Below are 19,229 nucleotides of genomic sequence, written 5' to 3' on the forward strand. Positions count from 1 at the left end.
ACAAATTTACCTACTGTTGAGTTTTTTTTCTTAATAGTTCTAGCAAAAATGCACATCATATTATAGAGCTAAATGTTCTTTCAATTAAAACAAACGAGTCTGGTATTGATCGGCTGCTACAGCAGCTGTAAGCATGTATAAGGCTTGACCAAAACCATTTAGAAGATTTTTCAAAGATATTGCATAGTCACAGTGCAAGAGACGTGTCCTTTCCTAGTTTTCTACAAGAAAGAGCAGGTTAGTTCACTGTTGGCAAATCACTGCAAAGATAGCTCAAGGTGTCACATTCTGCATCATATTTACTTATTTCCATTACAGCCATACAAAGTTGGTCTTGCTTCATATTTCCCTTTCAAAACATTCATTATTTTGAATCCCTAACCTAAATGCATGTTATTTCACAAGAGCCAGTTAACTAAATAGCCTCAGAGAGGGGTTAAAGTTTCCCCCCAGAAAGGACCAATTAACAAGTTATTAAGTGGATATGTTTTGCCAGGGGAGACAGAAGTATCCAAAGAAGCAGTAGTCATGCATGAGGGAGTCATGGCCAATGGCAGATTCTCCGCACAGATCCATTCATGTTCCTGAGTGTTGGGAGAGAAACATCTGTTCTTCACAGTTTATGTATATGGGTGGCTCTTGGCACTAAGATTAGTGGACGTATGAGGCAAAAATGAAAGGTCTTTAAATAGATGGATTCAGAGCAGTGTAAACGTGATCCTTTTTAGAGTATTAAACATTGCAATAGATGTTATAACAGGGGAACACAACATGGTAAATTGTTTAAGAGGATCTACCATCTCAGGATCTAGTGACTAAAGAAAAACTAAAGTAGTACGGTTGCTTTATTATGCTCACACTGTTCACACAACCTTCTGCTCTGCTTGAGAAAACATACAAAATACCAAGGTAGTATCATTAAAAATAGTTTAGGGGAAGATTATGCATAAACAATGGTTTTGATAAATGATCCTAACTTTTAAATAAGGCTGACATTGATTTGATAGTGGCTTTTGTAAATGAATTGCCTATGGAAACAAATACTGATTTTCAAATGCAGACAATATTTTCTCTGTAGGTTAAGCCTCAGGTTGTAGAGGTTCATTAAAGTTGCAAGGTTACTGTTTGTAGAATCTGATAAACTTGTTTTTTTCAGTCAAATGGTCTTGGAATTCCTGTTGTATATGATAAAATAATGTGAATCTTAGGTATGCTGAAAGTTGCCAACAATCCTTGGGAATCTTTGGTATGGATCACTGCCAGGTAATGAACGCAAAGTATGCATCTGATGATATACTTCAACATTTCACCTCCATATTTGGGTGGGTGGGTGATTCATATCTATAGCAACCTGCAAAATTCCTTTTCTGTATGCCATTAATTCTGGGGTTTCCAGTGGTGTGCATCATCTGTTTACATGCTATGCATTCATGCTTAAGCACAACGATGTTCTGAGCTCCCAAATAAACAACAATAACAAAGCATAAACTTTCTCCAATATTCCAAGAACTGTGGCACAGACAGGAACACCCATTTTTCTCTTTTCTGTCTGTGCATGAAACAACAGTCAGCAGTTGTAATGTTTTTCATATTTAATACTCACCCAACAGGCTCAAAACACAGAACGCTGTCCAGAAAATTTCCCTCCTTTTCCTTGCTTTCAAACTCCACTGTAACATCATTCCCTGTGGTGGTTTATTAAACAATGACTGCCTATGAGTAAAACAGAATGTTTCTCCAAATTCCTCTCAGGTTTTAGTTTTTCTGCAGTGCAGCTGAGGTTTGAGTGCTTCTTCCTTCTCGCTCAAGCCCTTTGAGGTCAGTACATTGCGGGGTAGTATTCCCTTCTAAAAGATGTGCTTGTGGCTGGAGAGTCTGAGGTGGAGTTTTCAAAAGTCTGATCTCATAGCTTTATATAGTTCAGAGCCTTCTCTCATCATTACATTGTTAAACTTCCTCCACTACAATATCCCATCAGCTTAACTCTTTCCTGGAATTTCCTGATTTCTCTCACTGTGAACGGGCCACCCCTAGAATTTAATCTCTGCACAAATTCTGCACAAGGGTGGAAGATCAATGCACATTTCTTGGCTATAATAGGGAGAGAGTAAGGGAGGGGCAGATTGAGAAGGGGTGAGGGGGAAAAGGGGCACATTGTCTGAGAAGGTCAGGGGGTAAGGGGGGGAGACATATAGGTTTACAGGTCCCTCTTCACGACCGGAGGGAGGTTTTTGGGGTGGAGGAGGGCAGGGTTTGGGGAAGGGAGGGACTTCAATGCCATAGAGTCCAATTCCCAACATGGCCATTTTCTCCAGGTGAACTGATCTCTATTGGCTAGAGATCTGTTGTAATAGCTGGAGATCTCCAGCTAGTATTTGGAGGTTGGCAACCCTATTGACATACAAGGGGTGAGGGGGAGAAAGGGAGGGTAAGAGAAGATTGCTAGAGAAGCGGGGAATCAAGATAAGGGCTGAGGCAGCTAGAGAAGGAGGAATGAAGAAAATAACTTCAGGATGTCACATGGTCAAATTTGGGTACCCATTGATAGCAAAAAGACAAACCAGAATTAAAGCAATGTTTCCTGATTTCATTTGGAATGGGAAAAAAACATTTTCCCCAATTTTTCACCCTCTCCCCCAAATATTGCTGAAATATGAATGAAGCATTTCACAGGAGGTGATTGGGGGGGGAGGGGGCAGATGAGCTGCTCTGGTTTTGCTCAGCTCAAGTTCATGCATATTCTCTCTTTAGCTTTCAATCACAGGAAAAGAGGCAATCTTCAACCAACTCTTCAGCTGCCAGGGGTAATGAGCCAGACTGTCTCTTTGGAGCCAAATCCCAGAAACCACTTAGTATCAGGTTGTTTCTATAGTCCTTTGTGAAGAAGAAACCAAAAATGGACACTAACTATTTGCAAACACAAAGATGAGCAGCTGATCAAACATTTCTCCAATGCTAAATGAAACACACAGGTCCCTTAAAAGGCCAAGTACTTAGGAAAAACCTGGTAGACCTTATATTAGCAATGCTGTACATTAATTTCAGAAGATGCCCCAACTAAAAGAGTAAATACACACTAAAGTGGAGTTGGTTACCTACCTGTGTCCTTTCCCTGTTATTTTTCCTCCAGTACTTTTATATCTATGTTGTTATCTACTTTGTGAACACCTGAAATTAGCCAGCAAAGACAAGTCACATCCAATAGAGCTTCCGAGGAAGGTCTTCCATTCTGAATAGTTTCACATTGCATCATGAGGTGTCCTGGATTCAGGCTATTCAGAGCTTTCAAGATCAACATCACCATTTTAAATCTGGCCTAGGAACCAAATGGAAGCCAGAGCAGATAATGCAGAATTGTTATTAAAAGACCCCTACAGCCTGCTCCAGTGAATAATTGGCTGCTGCATTTTGAATTAATTACATTTCCCCAACTCTTTTCAGCCTTCCAATAATAACTGAGCGGTGGCATTCTGCACTAACTGGAGTCTCTGAGCTGACTTGAGGGGAGACCAATGTAGAGTATATTGCAGTAGTCTAGTCTTGATGTTACCATGGCATGGGTTCAGGTAGCCAGATTGGCTGAGTCAAGATTGGGGGCCATCTTCCAGGCTAAACTGAGTTGGAATAAAGTGTTTTTTGCCATTTTTAAAATGTAATAATTACCAACAAGGGAATCCCTTAGTTGTTTAAGCTTTAATTTATACCCATTTACTGAAACAATATAATAACTACTATTTTTAGCTTAGGAAACCATCGCTGCAGAGGAAACATCTGTGGTCGTGATATTGTGTTCCAACTTTTATGTATAGAAAGAACCATTTGACACTGTTTTATGTTTTGTTTTTAAAACTTAGCTGGCACAGTTTGGTGGCAGGTAAAATGCTTACTTTTTAAAAAGTAACTTCTTTAACTGTGGAATTTCCACAATAAGAAGGGCATATACATATTTGCACCATGATGGGGAAGGATTTGAAAAGTATTAGGTCTCACCCCAATTTAAAACGATAAACAAATTTGGTTATTTTATTAAAAGCAAGAGAAGAGTCTGAAGTGTTGCACTTAAAACCAGTTTGGCAGATTTAAAAAAGTATTGCATGATTATTGAGGTCTAGTCTCGATGACAGAAGAGGCCATTTATGCATGGGAGATTTTGCCTTTGATTTGCCAATCTCTAAATGTACATTTTCCCTATCCCAATTCTCAAAATTCTGCATGGGGGCTTATTGTTGAGTTTTGAGCATTGGGATTGGGAAAAATGTGCCTCTAGAGCAGGGTTGGGGAACCTCGTTTCTGCCAAGGCCATTTGGATATTTATAACATCATTCGCGGGCCATACAAAATTATCAACTTAAAAATTAGCCTGCTATATTTGGTCAAACATTTAGCCAAGAGGTACAACCGGAGATGGCTCCGAGTGTCTGCCACGTAGAGCGACTCGCTTTTGAGCTCTGCCATCCCCAGCTGGGCCTGAGAGATTCAGGCAGGGCAGCAAACACAAGACAGAGTGAGCGACAAGCCGCTCGGGGCTTGTAGGCTAAGGACCCCAGTCCAGTAACGCCCTGATCCGGCACTTTCCTGCCCTACGTGTCTTTTGCAGGACTTAAAGGGGAAAGAACCAGAAGGGAGAGGGGGTACCAACCAAGCCCCAAGCAGGCAGCTGCCCAGATGACCCCCACACACAGGCAAGCAGGCAGGCATCCAACCGGTGGCGCACTCGTCCACCTGGTGGTACAGGATGGTCTGTTGCACCAGCCGGGAGTAGCCATCCAGCTGCACGTCAGAGTTGCGCCTGCTCTGCATGGTTGGGGCCGGATTCTACAGCCGGCTCCTGCTACCTCCACCAGCAGGGGTGAAATGAGGACACACTGGCCAAGAACTCGCCCCCACGCATTCGGCCCTGCCCCCTTTAACCCCTCCATTGTCACCACTTCCACCCCCAGCCCTCTTGTAATACAGAGGGAATACGTTTCTCCACAGGCCGGGTGGAAAAGGGTTAACACAGTTTCTTGGGCGGTCCTACCAGCTCCATAGCTAATGACTTTTCTACAAGGGGGAAATAAAGTTCCTTTTCTCGGCAAAACAAACTCACATCCGCCTTGAATAGAGGCTATTCCTGTCTGCGGGAGGGGGCGGATCACCAGTCTTAGGTCCTTCTGAGCTAGAGATCTGCCAGGACCCATGAAGGGCCAGACCAAATGATTTTGCAGGCTGTATATGGCCCCTGGGCCTGATGTTCCCCACCCCTGCTCTAGAGAGTGGCAAACCCAAGGCAAAACCTCCCATGCATATAGTCATCATAGGGACATTTGTAAGAAAGGGGTATATCACTTCTGACTGTAAGCAACCGCCTCGGACTCACCTGGAGCTAGGTTTGTGGCCTGGGGTTGGAAGCGGTCAGAGGGGTGCTGATCCTGCCAGCTTCGCACCGGCAGAGTGCGCTCCTGAAGAGGTGCGGGCCCCTCAGCCCAGCTGGCAGCAGGCAGCCTGGGAGGGGCATGGAGCCTAGGCAAGCCTGCGCACTATCTTTCTATGCAGGCCTCACCACTCCTTCCTTGCTTACCTGGGCTGCAGCTGGGCACTTGGTTCCAGCTCTTCCACCCACCCACTCTCGCATCTTGCTTCTTATGGGTTGCAGGGTAATGCTGATATCCACTTCAGGGTCAGGAAGGAATTTTCATCCAGGCCAAAGTGGCCAGAGATCGTGGAGGTTTTTTGCCTTCCTCTGGGGGTCACTGGGGGAGTGGGGGAAAGGTAGCTTTGAACGTCCTGCCTTGTGCAGGGGGTTGGACTAGGTGGCCCTTGAGGTCCCTTCCAGCTCTATATTTCTATGTTTGTTTCTATGTTGCTGTCACAGCTGGGCTGGCAGTTTGTGCATTGGGACAGATCCATTGGTGGGGGGGAGGCAGTGCCTCCGAGCCTGCCTCCTGTTGTGGCCACCTGACAGTACTAGGTGACCTGGCACAACCAGGAGAGGTGCGCAGGACTGGAGTGAACGCACATACTCAGGGCACTGCTGTGCAGCCAGGGACAACATGGAAGTCTCTTGGCACCCATTTTGGGATAGCTCTGGAAGCCAACCGGGCTTGCTCAGGCATGCCTGCCTGTCTCCCTCAGGTCCATGCCAGATGGAACCTGGAGAACAATGAGAATGTACCAAGCCCCTTTTAGCATATGTTTTAGTTCTCTCCTTGCAGCAGATATGCATCCCCTCAATCCTCCCAGCAATCAAGTTCCTCTCAGAGAACTTGGAATCCTCCCTGTCATGGACCAGATGGCCAGCTAAGCTAATCGAAGGGTAAATCAGTTTTTGCCCAAACCCATCTAAGACATCTTACTCTTTCCTGGTCCAAGCCATCTTCCTTCATCTACTTTTCTATAGGTTAACACTTAAAGGTACTTAAACCTAAGTACCCAGCCATTCCTCTAACCCCTCCTCCTTTCTTACACAACTGTCAAACTAATCAAGAAGCAATCAACCCTTTTGTCCACTGGCAATGACTGCTATTGCCAGGTGAACCATACCTCCAACTCCTCTTTAGGGTATAAATGGAACCCCATTCACAATAATATGGCACGTCTCGTTTCTGAATCCAAAACTGTGCTCTCAGTACAGCTTGTTCTGTGAGAATGCTGGTCATCCTCGCTCCCCACAGTGTTTGTGCACTGTGTGTGTACATTATTGAAACCCTTTTAATAAAACCCTTAAGTTTATAAAACGCTTCTTTATTCTGAGTATTTCCATGGGTGTGCTCATCCTTCATATAGATAAGCTCAAAGATACCCATGCCTCCTCTCTCAAAGCTATATTTGTCTCCAAGCTAGTTCCTTCAATAAAAGGAGATCCCTCAATTTGGCGTAACACCCCCATTTTGGGGACTCCCTTATGGGGTCTAGGGGGGTGGAGCCATTCAGCGGCATGCACAGGCGAGGGATGTCAGCTGGCTCTCACTGAGCACAGCTTTTGCCCTTGTGGGAGTCTGGGGGCTTACCACTCCACGGTTTCCCACCCAGCAGGCACGATTATCCCCCCCAGCAGGGGTTATCAGGCAGCAGGTACGTTGCCCGATGGTGGATCTGTCCCAGCTGCGCCAGTGCTTCTGCGATTGTGTTCACTAAATCTGTGACCTACTTTCCCCCAATTGCTGTGTGTGGTGTTTTATTTCCTCACCTACCCTGCTCCCTCCCTTGCCCCTCAGTCCACAAGTTGAGAAGGTCATATTTAAATGTGCCCTTGTGTAGAAACTCCCTGCAAATAAAAGAAAATCACACATCAGGGAGAACTGTTCAGTCCTAGCTCTTTGTTGTATGCTGTGCTGGTTTTCCACTTAAAGGAACTGCTAATATAGGGAAACTTTTAAAAACTGTAATATCTTCCTTGTAATCTAAAGTAATTCAATGCATTGTGCCGTCTCATAGACCTGGCCTTAAAGTAACTAGTTCCACCACTGATAGGCTATGTTTGTGTGGCCATCATTCATTTGTTGTCCCTGACCCCAATTGCTCAATGCAGGTAGGCAATATATTTTCATTTTTTGTATTAGCTTGTAAAATGGAGCAGGACAAGTTCACTCGTCCGCCATACCTGAAACAAGTTTGACTGCTTGTTTGCTTGGTTTTGGCTTAGCAACTTATGTGGACTCATCTTGAATGATAGATCAATTTTTACAGTAAGAATGCAAGATTATGCAGTGTTACTCCAGTCTAACCTCATAAACGGGCTTAGACGTAAGGTTAATGCTACATAAGGTTAATGCTACGTAAGGTTGTATGGTTAATTCACTACAGGACACATGGTAGATGTGCTAAAATGTGTCATTCATATAAAACAACAGAAAACCCTTGTGTATTACACATGAGTCTGCTTCTAAGAGAACTGACACATAACGCTAACTTCAGGAACTGGATTTGAAGGTCACATTTGTCTTACATTTACCAAACTATTTTTTGTGCATTTTAATCAATCATCCAGCATGTTATACAAACAGAACTCAATTTAAACAGCAACTCAACCCAGAATCCATTTTTCAAAAAAAGTGTCCAAGTCCCAGGATATGCCAAGAGAGAATGCAAAATCAATGTATCTAATTCTCAACATGGCCAAATATGTGGATATTTAAATCCAGAGATTGGAGACACAAACAGGCAAGAATGATCTTTCTACAGACCTGAACAATGTCACAGGTGTATAGAAAAATCTGAAATCCAAAAATATATAAATTGGGGGGGGGGTGTTAGTCCCCCAAATAATAGAAGCAGTGCCTGTAGCTTTAAGAAACAAATGCCCTCAGTAACTGTTGCTACTCAACCACACAGTATAGCAAGCCTTCAAGGCTTTGTTTCTGTCAGTAGAAGGCAGTGGGAGGGGACAAGGTCCTTTCTAGGGATGTTTTGCCCTTTTACAGAGAGGGCAGGGATAGAATGAGAGTGAAAAATGGCCCTGGAAAAGGGCCAAACATATGCCCATATGCCCACCTTGTCCCCACCCCAAATGGAGGGAGGGAGGAAGGAAGATGCAGTCTGCCTGCTCTCACCCTGCTCCCGAGGCGAGGCACCTCCCATTGGCTGGCAGCTAGCTTTACCTCATGGGCACCACCTCACCACACCTCGCATGCAGCTTGGATATTGCCTCCATCATCATCTCATGGGACTGGGGAGCTGCCTTTCCCTGCATTGTGCAGAGCTTAGGCAGGTCAGCTGCAGCTTTACTGCCACAAGTCTGGCCCAGCCCAGATAGGGGGGAGGCCACTGGCCCCCCAGGAGGTATCCTAGTGCCCATAATGACCTATTTTCCCTGGGAGGAGGAATCATAGCCAGCCTTGCAGCAACCACTGGGCAGCTTGCTACCACACAACTTGCATGACTTACCCAGGCCCTGCTGCTTGCTACTGTTGAAAAGCAGCCACCCCACAAAGACAGTATGGTATTAAAAAAAAGACAGTATGGTGTAGTGGTTAGAGCTTCAGACTAGAATAGGTTGTTTGGTGGGTAAGAAGGAAAGAAGAAAACAGGAAAAGGTGAGGATATGGGAGTTGGCAGGAGGAGGGAAAGGGAAAGAGGAAATAATGTGGAGAAGGGGATACAGTGGAAAATGGGATACCCCCTGAAAGTCTTGCAGATTCCCCACTGAACAACTGGGCCTGGCCTGGCGGCCAGCACTGAACAATTACGCTCAGCCCAGTGTCTTGTACCATGCAACTGGGCCACATTTTTCCTGGTTAGGAAAAGGAGGGACAGTTTAAGACAGTGAGCTGATAAAAATAGGTGAGTCGGAAGGAGAGAGGGAATCAGGAAAAGGAAAGAGGCTTATGGGGGCTTTCAGGGAAAGGAAAGAAGAAATATTGTGGGGGTGCAAAGTGAGATCCCCTCTGCAAGTCCTTTCAGGTCCCCCACTTGTATAGTAATAATACAGAAAGCACCCCCTGAGCATGTGCAGAATGCCTTCTCTGCATCCATTTGCACATCATAAAGTACCGTAGAATTTCCAGGGCAGGTAGTATAGCTTTCAGACAGACTTGAGCCCACTAGCCCCTTTCCTTCATAAATTAAGCCCTTTATCCAAGTGATAGAGAAGACAGCCCTTAGTCTCTGAGATGGGTTAAGACTTCTCTTATTACCACCAGTTGCCATGATAGAAAAGCCAAAACATTCAGATGAAATCAAGCATGAGTGTACTCATGTTTATAGAAAGCATTTTGATCTGATGGCACCATAATTACATTCATCATTAAATCTGTTTATCCTTGTGTCTGACTAATCCTTACATTAAATTACTGCTGGACCTTCCCATGGATTCATGTATTTTCATGGAATTCATTAATACTATGCAGTCCCCTATTATAATTTATTCCAAAAACACCCCTATGCCTTTATATCATCCACAGCCCCAATTCAAGAGACTGTTTCTGCCCTAAGCATTTTATGGTCTTCCTGTTTTTGTACCATAGGAACAGGGAGGGGGTCATGAGTAAGATCATAATATCTTTCTTTCCCACAGTTTCTTAGCAAACACGTTTAACGGTTTTTGGGACATGCCCATTGAAGGCTTGCCCTCTAGATTAACAGCCACCATCTAACATCAGTATCTCCATATAAAAATAAACAACAGAACACAACCAGCTACAGCCTGTTAAATGAAGTCAGTTTACTTTAGCTAAGTGGGTCAGCGATGAGATACCTATTTGTAAATCACTGAAAGCCATTCCGGTGTTAATCTATACATTTTTCCTGTTTGGTTTTATGGCAACACCTAGGACAATAAAGACTTCATTCTGAGACTAGGCACTACAGCATACTTTTAGTACAGGCTAGTGCTATTTTCAAAAGGAAGATGTTTGTTTATATCTGTGGAAGATTGTGGTCCTCCTAGGAAAAATTCTCTGCCCAATTAGCCATTGCATATTACTTGGCTTCACAGTTCCAGACCTTTCAGCGTCTGGCACTATGAAGTCAAGTTATGTACAAGAGTTGTATAGAAGGGAAAATTCCAGCAAGTGTTATTTCACTTAAAAGCATATAAAAAGCTTGTGTATTGCCCTCCAGATTGAAGGCATGGGATGTTTCTCAAAAACATGATGCTTGGCATAACCTACCACATTGAAGAGAATATAACTTGCAAATTCTCCAGTCCTATATACATTATAGAATGCCTTGATATATTGGAATAACAGTTACCTGCTTCAATGGCCTCCGCTAAAAATCTTGAGCACCTATTGTGATGTTTCAGTTCCAATATCCATAAATTTTCAGGCTTGCAATTCCCCCCCCCCCACACACACACACATACATACAGACAAAAAGAAAGAGTGTTCATCTCTGAGACCAGAGTTGCCAGCATCCAGGTAGAACCTGGAATTCTCCTGGAATCACAAATGATATCCAGACTACAGAGATCAGATCCACTGGAGGAAATGGCAGCTTCAGAGGTTGGACTGTATGGCATTATACCCCTCCCCCAACTCTACCACCCCTTGGCTCCACCCCCCAAATCTCCAATCTCAACCTAGAACTGGCAATCCTATCTGAGACTCTAGAAACAGAGCACTTTTGATGATATAGGTTCAGCATTCCAAAACTCAATTCCATGCCCTCAGTTTAGAAAGTAACAAGCAAGGGACCAACAATGACTCACATTTTCCACTCCTGCTCTTTCCCTTTCCTGAGAGCCCAATTGCCTCTCCCCTTTTCCTGCTTCCTTCTGTTCCTTTTCCAACTTTCTTCCTTCCTTGCCACCCACCAGCCAACCTACCTTTACCTACTCCCTGTCTTCAGCTGTCCTTAGGGTTGCCAAGATGTACGTGACAACCTGTGGGAAGTTTGGGTGAAGGTGCAGAATCCTGTGAGCCACTATGTCATGATGCTTCCCCCTCATGGGAACCTCCATTTTTAGATTCCTGTACACATGCACATCTCAGCATGAGCATAGCAATGAAAGATGAAATTTGTATCAACCTGATATCAAAATGAAAGTGAGTCATACTACGGGTGTGAAAGGAATGTGAGGGCAGCTCCTCCATCACTTATGGAAAAGCCCATCTCTGGTTGGAGTTAACCAAAGGGAATTAACTCCAAGGACCCTGGAGCATCCTCCCTGACGATTCTATCTAATTCAATGACCCAAATATCCAAAACACTAATCAACAGTAAGATCCCAGCTATTTCCTCCTTATCTTAATGGGTGGGCAGGAAGGCTTCTGCAGTAACTCAATGATGTAAAATACTCAGCTATTGATACTTAACAATATCTAACCTCTTGGTTTCCCCAGAAGAATATTGGTGCAAATAAGGAGAACGCCCCTCCACGATGCTGACAAAGACTTTCTTTTCAAACTAGCCCATTGCCCATCTCTTGGCATTTATTAAGGGCCACCAAGCACTGTCCAGCTTTTTGTAAGCCAGGTCAAGCTGGTATTTTGGGCAGATCTACCCACAACAGACACCTTGCGAGGTAGGTGAGGCTGAGAGAGCTCAAAGAGAACTGTGACTAGCCCAAGGTCACCCAGCAGGCTTCAATTGCAAGAGTGGGGAAACCAACTGGGTTCACTAGATCAAAGCTTCTTAAACTGTGGGTACGACCCCATATGGGGTCGCGTAACTGAATGTGGGGGTCGCAAAAAATTTGGCAACAGTAAAAGGTTTCTTTATGATTTATTATCAGTAAATGTTTGATTTGTATACCTATTTTATATACCTATATACCCGGGGTTGCGTAAAAATTTCTCGGGCAAAAAGGGGTCGTGAGTGGAAAAAGTTTAAGAAGTCCTGCACTAGATTAGAGTCCGCCGCTCATGTGGAAGAGTGGGGAATCAAACCAGGTACTGCAGATTACAGGCCACTACACCACGCTGGCTCCCCCCAGGTTGATATCCTGCATATTTTCTTATACTTTTGAACATGGTTAATCATGCCCATATTTGAAGTTCCTTCTTTCCCCCAATCCCCTAAAATTCAAACTTTCCAATAGGATTCAAAGTTTCTGGTCAGAACCCATTCCCCTCACAGCGGAACCCATTCCCCTCACACTGTCCCTTTTCTCAATGAAACTACAGGTGCACAAAAGCCACTTCTCAGCCCCCCAAACCTTTGTGGCTGGTTTGGGATCCATCCAGTTTCCCCAGCTTCTTGGTTGGCCTCTCTGCTTCTACACCCACCCTGCTGTGCTTTCCCCCACCTAGTCAATTTCTCTCTTTTGTTATTCTGACTTCTTCCTTTTCTCCATCTTCAAGAACAGGTGTGTATGCTTTTAGTTTTCCCCTCTCTCTCTTAGCCCCCCCCCCCCCCCAATAGCAGGTAGCTTGGTAAGGAAAGGTTTCATTGCCTTACTAATGCCCTTGTTATTCCATTTGGTAAATTTTGTCATTTTCTGTGCAAAAATTGCTCAACCCTACTTATTTTTTCTGGTGAGTTAAATAAAAACCTATTTTATTTTGAAAAGCTTATTCTCTTCATTCTTTTGAGTGTTGTCTGAATCTCAGCCTTGTTATATATAGGATTAAAGATCTCAATATTTAATACCAGCGATACCTAAAGCCCTACTTTCCACCTCCTGGCAGCCATTCCTTGGGAAAACTCTGTGTGATTCCAGGAGTTGAGCTAGGCCAGGTGGAGTTCCACAGTGGGAAACCAGCAAGGACTTGTGTGTGGGGGGTCACTTTACCCTCTATCACCCTCCCCACACAATTTCCTCTGTCTTCTTGGAATGAACATTAAACAATGAAAAATATCTTCCAATGTGCTGGTTAAGTTGAAAAGCTGGACCAAGGGAAGCTGGGGGTGGTTTGGTGCAGAGGAAGTCAGGAGTGGAGGAGGGAGGGCTGTGGAGGAAGAGGACATTGGGCTCTGACCTTTTAATGAAAATCCTGAGCTAAAAAAGTGCCTGGAGTCAACCTGTTCTTGGTATATTGGTGTGTGAGGAAGTACAGTATTGTAGTAGTTCAATACCCCTGCTATATAGTTTGCAGTTTATATGTAGTTTGAGTTTTACAGTGAATATTTCTGCATACGTACAACACAATATCGTAGTTCATGAGCAGTAATATGTCAGAGCCTATAACACCGTCATACATGGAAGCACATACAGAAGAATCTAGTCTTCTTTAACTAGGTCCTTATCTTCTAGAAAAGACCAGAGTTGGCAAACCACTTTTAATTTGTAAAGCTGCCACCTAGCAATTAAGAGCAGTCATGCAATAACCTAAATCAAATATTCTATACATATGTGTTTTAAATATGTCTGATTTGCCTGTTGGTTTTTTGCTCAACGCTCTTCCATCAGTCATCTATATCCAGGTGCTTGCATGCATTCTTAGTTTTGCTTGTGGCACATTGGGATCTGCCATACATTGCTGGTTCCATCATTGTCTGCCATGCCATGCCATGCCATGCTGCTGGGCTGCTGGATACTGCCTCATACCTCACTCACTCATACACAGAAACGCCCTTTTATTTTATGAAGTGCTAACCTGTATGTTGATTTCTATTGTCCCTGTAAAACACAGTTAATATAACTTTATTTACCTCTCTTTTTCAGCAGCCAGTTTTTTTTCCCAGCAAACACATTGGCTAGACCCTGGGCAAATATTTCATTTCTGTGGAATCATAGAAGGTCAATATCAGAATCATAGAAGGTCAATATCCGTCGGTGAGTTTCAGCCCCAGCTCAGATTTTAGGTAGTCTACTTCATCAGACAATTTTCCAGCTGACTGGATGGCTGCTGTTATCAACCCACAGGTAGTGAGGAAAAGCCAGGCAATTATGAACGGATTGTTGTCATGTTTGTGGAGTTACCACTCAGACTTATTGTACATTTCTCTTTGAGAAATTGTTAGGTTTCTATACTGAGAGAAAATCAATCTGTTTTCAGAAGAACAAGCAAGCATTAGGAAAGGAGATTGCATAGGCAGGTCTTGGGGATGTATGATCATTGTTTTACCCTTTCACATCTAACTGCTAACCATGGTTTACTCACAAAGGGTTTCAGAGTTCATTGATTGTAGGGTATATGTTTGTTTCTCATAAATGCAGACCATCTCTGAAATAAACAGTATTTCATTGGTATTGATCCCTGCTGTCAGAAACTTTTCATGCTCATAATAAAGCTAGTTTTGAGATGAGCTAAAGGTGGTCTCTAAGTCTTCAGCTCAAAATATCAAGAAAGTTCTAACCTTTCTCCAGAGTTTCTGTTCATCAACTATCTATCCAAAACAACTATCTAAACGTCTTATCAAAGCGTTGTCATCTAGTGAACAAGCTCATTCATATCTAGCTGTTTCCAGGCTGCAATCCAATGAAAACATACCAGAATGTGATTCCATTGAATTGGATAGAACTTGTTTAGGAGCAAACTTGCAAAAGAGCATGTCACTGAGGTCCCCTCTCCAGCACAGGTGAAACTTCCAGTACTGATGCTGCTGTATTGCTGATAGTCATAAAACCACATTTTAGATGGAGGCTGAGTTAGGTTTATTGCCAAAGATCATTCTCTCTACAGTAGGAATTGTGTTTTTTTTTAATGAAAGAGGCATGAACTTGATCAATTACTGAATCAATTATTATGAGTTTCAATTAGATTATAGCCTCATGCAATTAAAAAAAATAGAGTTTTCTTTAAATTATACTTTGGTTAAAGAAAAACATTAAAAGATTCATGTAGGCATGGATCTTATTATCTCTCCTTCTTGGAGAGAACAGTCTTGGATAGAACCTGCTTGGATGATTTGCTTATCTTTAAGTGAAAAATTATGTATCGTGCGATCACTTCCTCATTCACACCATGCTTTAGGTTTGGAATTTTGAAATCATGTTTTATGAGCCTCAATTTCTTCCAAGTGTTCTAAAGGCTTGTTTCACATGATGCTTTGTATAGAAAGATTTGTTCCAAAAGTATCCCTGGCCTTTTATATGTGGAAATCTTACAAGAAAAATTCTGTTCATATTTTCTGAGCCAAATCTGTGAACAGCACTGGGCAAGAACCTTAAGATCCCACACATGGACACATCAAGGGAAAGCCACAATTACATGCAATATTCTCCATGTGCAGGTCCTCTTGGGACCACTTCAAAACAAAATCTGTGAGTGCAAAACATTATGATGGAATCAACTTTGGATTCCTATCCCAAGAAAAGAGGAAAAGCATGGGAAGCACAGTTATTTTGAAATCTCCCTGTCATTCCAAATGACTTGCTAACTTCTGGCACATCATAACATTCATCCCAAACTCTTTTCAGATCTCCATAAAATGAAAGATTAGGTTCTTACTAAAAGCACAGATGAGTTCTCTGCACAGCGGAGTTCTATAGTCTGGCTGCGTGAGGTATAAGTTCACATTGAGGCTTGTTAGCTAGAAAAGAAACAGACGTTCTTTATTGTAAGAGAGCTTCACACTAGATAGGAAAGACAGAGTAAAGGCTTCTAGCTATCTATGTAAGCTGGGATGCAGAGTGTGTGTAGAAAATATGCCAGCCTCATGGTTGGCAAAAAGAGAAAGTGAAAGAAGTAAAGTAAGCAGAAGGAAGGAATCCCTAAAAGTAGCATTCTGGGTGACAAAGAGACAGCAACAGGAATGGACAAAGGAAAGGTTAGGAAGCACCCTATTTAACCTTTACTGACTCTCTACAGCTCTGGTCTGATACTCCAATATCTGTATTTGCATTAAGTGACATTAATGCAAAGTTCATTCCTTCCAACAACTACATATCCCAGTACTCCCAAATAGGTTGCCTACTTTTAAAAGGTTTCCTCTTGCTGTTCCATTGAAAGCCATTTGATCTGCAGTAATTATCAGGTGGTGTTATTTAGCTGCATGACATGAAAGTCTTCAATTGCCAATTTCTGCATAATAAATGTCTATTAAAGGGAGATCACATTTCTTTACCTGGTTATTTGGCAATTTTACAGAAAGGACTTCATAAAAATTGTCTTTAGGGTAGGATATCCAACAAGAAAGCTAGGACCAACTAGTTAAAAACCTGCACTCACCCAGTCACTCCTTCTCATAGTGATTAATGATATGAAGGAACATGCCAACTTCTGAGTGTTGCTTCTGAGTGTCCTGGTAAATGCATTGTGTTGGTGTTAACTGTAAACTGCCATAGATCAGCTGCTGAAATTACACCAAGACTCATGGAATGCAGATTTACCAGCATAAGCGACTACTATGGTTATGTGGTTATGTGATACCAGTGTACAAATGCTCCATTTATTTAGATTGGTACATATTGGAGATATGGATCCACCTAAACAGGTAGTCTCATTTGTGGTGACTGTAGGTAGGGAGTGCAACCTAAGACCCTGGGTATATGATACTCTTTCCTGGTAAAAAACAACAACAACCCATAATGCAAAAACTCTGCCTGTTGAGAATTCTGAAGGGTCTCCCACCAAGCAGAGAAAGCTGAGGGGGACAGAAACCTCTCTGGGTAAACACGCATTGGATTCCACTGCAAATGTTATTTATTTTAATTGAATTTATTTCCAACAGGCACCTTTGGACACCTTTTCTGATGCGCAGCAAGCTTATGCTTGGCCAGCAACATCTGATCTGGAGTTAGGAGAAATATGCCGCAGTAAGGTAAAATAGTGTTGGAAAGTCAATCCAATCCAAGGGGTGAACCATTTAAATACACAGGTACATTCCACCAGCCAGTTGTCAGTTCCTGTCTGTGCACTGAAAATTACTCCTCGTCTTGTCTCTTCCTGACTGCCCTGTTCTGTCACTCAGGCTTTCTCCTGTCTCTGATGACTGGTTTCCTGGTATTCTCTCTCATTGCATTGAAGTGTGGGATTGAATGGAAGAAAAGCAGCAGACCCATCCGGGCTACAGCTACTGACCTCAACTTACCTTTTTTTTTTTTTTTTAAATAAAAAGGCTTAAAATAGTGCATCGTGCCGAAAATAGGATATGAATTAACCTATAGGCCTTTAAGGTGTGGGAACCTCAAAGGTTTTTTCATTGCTGGTATGAGTAGAGACCGAATTCAAATGCTACACATTTAATTTAATTCTTATTTATGCATAAGAATTCACTTGGTGAATTATCATTCAGATTTGATTCCTGTGAGGATTCAGAAGGGTACTGCTGAAAATAATTCGTGTATTTATTTAATATTCATTACATTTTTATCCCACCTTTCCCCCAAAGAGTGTGGGACTGTTTGCATGGTTGTGACCTTTAATCTTCACAACATCCCTGTCAGGTAGGTTAGACTATGAAATGATGATTGCCATAAGTTCACCTACAGACTTTGTTGCAGTGTGAACCCTGGTCCCCCCAGTATGTCCAATACTCTGGCTGCCACACTACACTAATCATGTTGACCTATACAACTACACTAGGGTTGCCAACCTCCAGGTACTAGCTGGAGATCTCCCGCTATTACAACTGATCTCCAGCCGATAGAGATCAGTTCACCTGGAGAAAATGGCCGCTTTGGCGATTGGACTCTATGTCATTGAAGTCCCTCCCCTCCACAAACCCCACCCTCCCCAGGCTCTGCCCCCAAAATATCCAGGTATTTATCAACCCAGAGCTGGCAATCCTAAACCCCACAACGGAAGAACAAAACACAGAGACTGAAACTTGGTTACTTAAGTATATTGAAACAACTACCTCTGAAGGCTAAAGAAAAAAGTGCCAAAGCAGGATTATAGCTGAACATCAAGGAGACATAAGTAATGACTACTGAGGAATTACACAATGTTAAGGTTGACAATTATTATTATTATTTATTAGTTAAAAAGCAATATTTTTTAAAAAAAAATCTGAAAAGCCAATCAAATCTCCAATAGTCAATCAGAAGCCTTGCTGGGAAAAAGCCCTACCTGGCGCCACCCACTTCCTGAAAAGACTTGGTGGATTATTTTTGTGACCCCATCTATGACATGTTTAAAGCAGAGTACTTTAGCACACAAAGCTTCCTAATGAATGATGCAATGGTAAGAAATAGATTTTGGAAAAGATGCACCAATTTTTGCAGAAGGCAATGAATCCATCGATGCAGCCCCCCCATCCCCATGGTTGGTGCTCCATCAGTGGTAATGGATGATCGTTTGTGAAGAGGCAAATTTATTTCTGTAGCATAATTTTTGAAAGTTAGAAATATATCCTCACCTTTTGAGCATCCTTTCCGAGGTAGTATTTTGAGAAGCTCTTCATGGACAGAAAAAACACTGAACACCATCCTCACAATGATTGCCAGCTGAGGTGTCTATTATGTCTGTGGATTCATACAGTTGGAGCGAAAGCCACACATTTTGGCAAGTCAGTTAGCAACTGATATTCCAGGTCACTAGAAATGGCTTCAATCCTTCTGGTCACTGTGTTCCCAGAGAGTTGCAGCTTCTGGATTGCCGACATGATTTCACCTTTACTGTGACAGCCTTCTAAAAACCACTCACCAACACGTCTCTTCCTTTTTGCAAGCAAGTTTGCAGCTATAAAAGATGCATTGGTGGTGTTTTTGCTTTGCACCCCAAGGCCAGTTTTGATTTCAGTTCAGAGATTTTCTTTGTATGACTCTCAGAACTGAGTGGATAGTTCTTTGAAAAGGTACTGTATTGTGTCTCAAACCGTGCATTCCTGAGCCACGCTGGTGGCCAGAACAAAAGTCTTCAGGAGGCTGGCAGAGGCCTCCGCTGGCACAAGGGCCGACAGCACCGGTGTCCAGGCAGTGCATGCCGGCGTTTGTGGCCCCAGCGCCAGCGTGCAGGGCTGGATGCCAGTCGCTGCTGCAG

General features: G+C 43.0%; 1 protein-coding gene across 1 annotated transcript in view; it reads right to left on the reverse strand.

The window, feature by feature from the left end:
• Positions 1-1,896, reverse strand: part of CD34 (CD34 molecule) — a 42,767-nt gene extending 40,871 nt beyond the window's left edge. The window contains exon 1 of the mRNA XM_056845221.1: positions 1,604-1,896. Within this exon, the coding sequence (XP_056701199.1) occupies positions 1,604-1,682 (79 nt within the window). The 5' untranslated portion in view covers positions 1,683-1,896. The remainder of the gene's footprint in view (positions 1-1,603) is intronic.
• Between the last annotated feature and the right edge of the window lie 17,333 nt (positions 1,897-19,229).

This window comes from Euleptes europaea, chromosome 2 (assembly GCF_029931775.1).
Source record: "Euleptes europaea isolate rEulEur1 chromosome 2, rEulEur1.hap1, whole genome shotgun sequence".
In the NCBI taxonomy this organism is placed as follows: Eukaryota; Metazoa; Chordata; class Lepidosauria; order Squamata; family Sphaerodactylidae; genus Euleptes; species Euleptes europaea.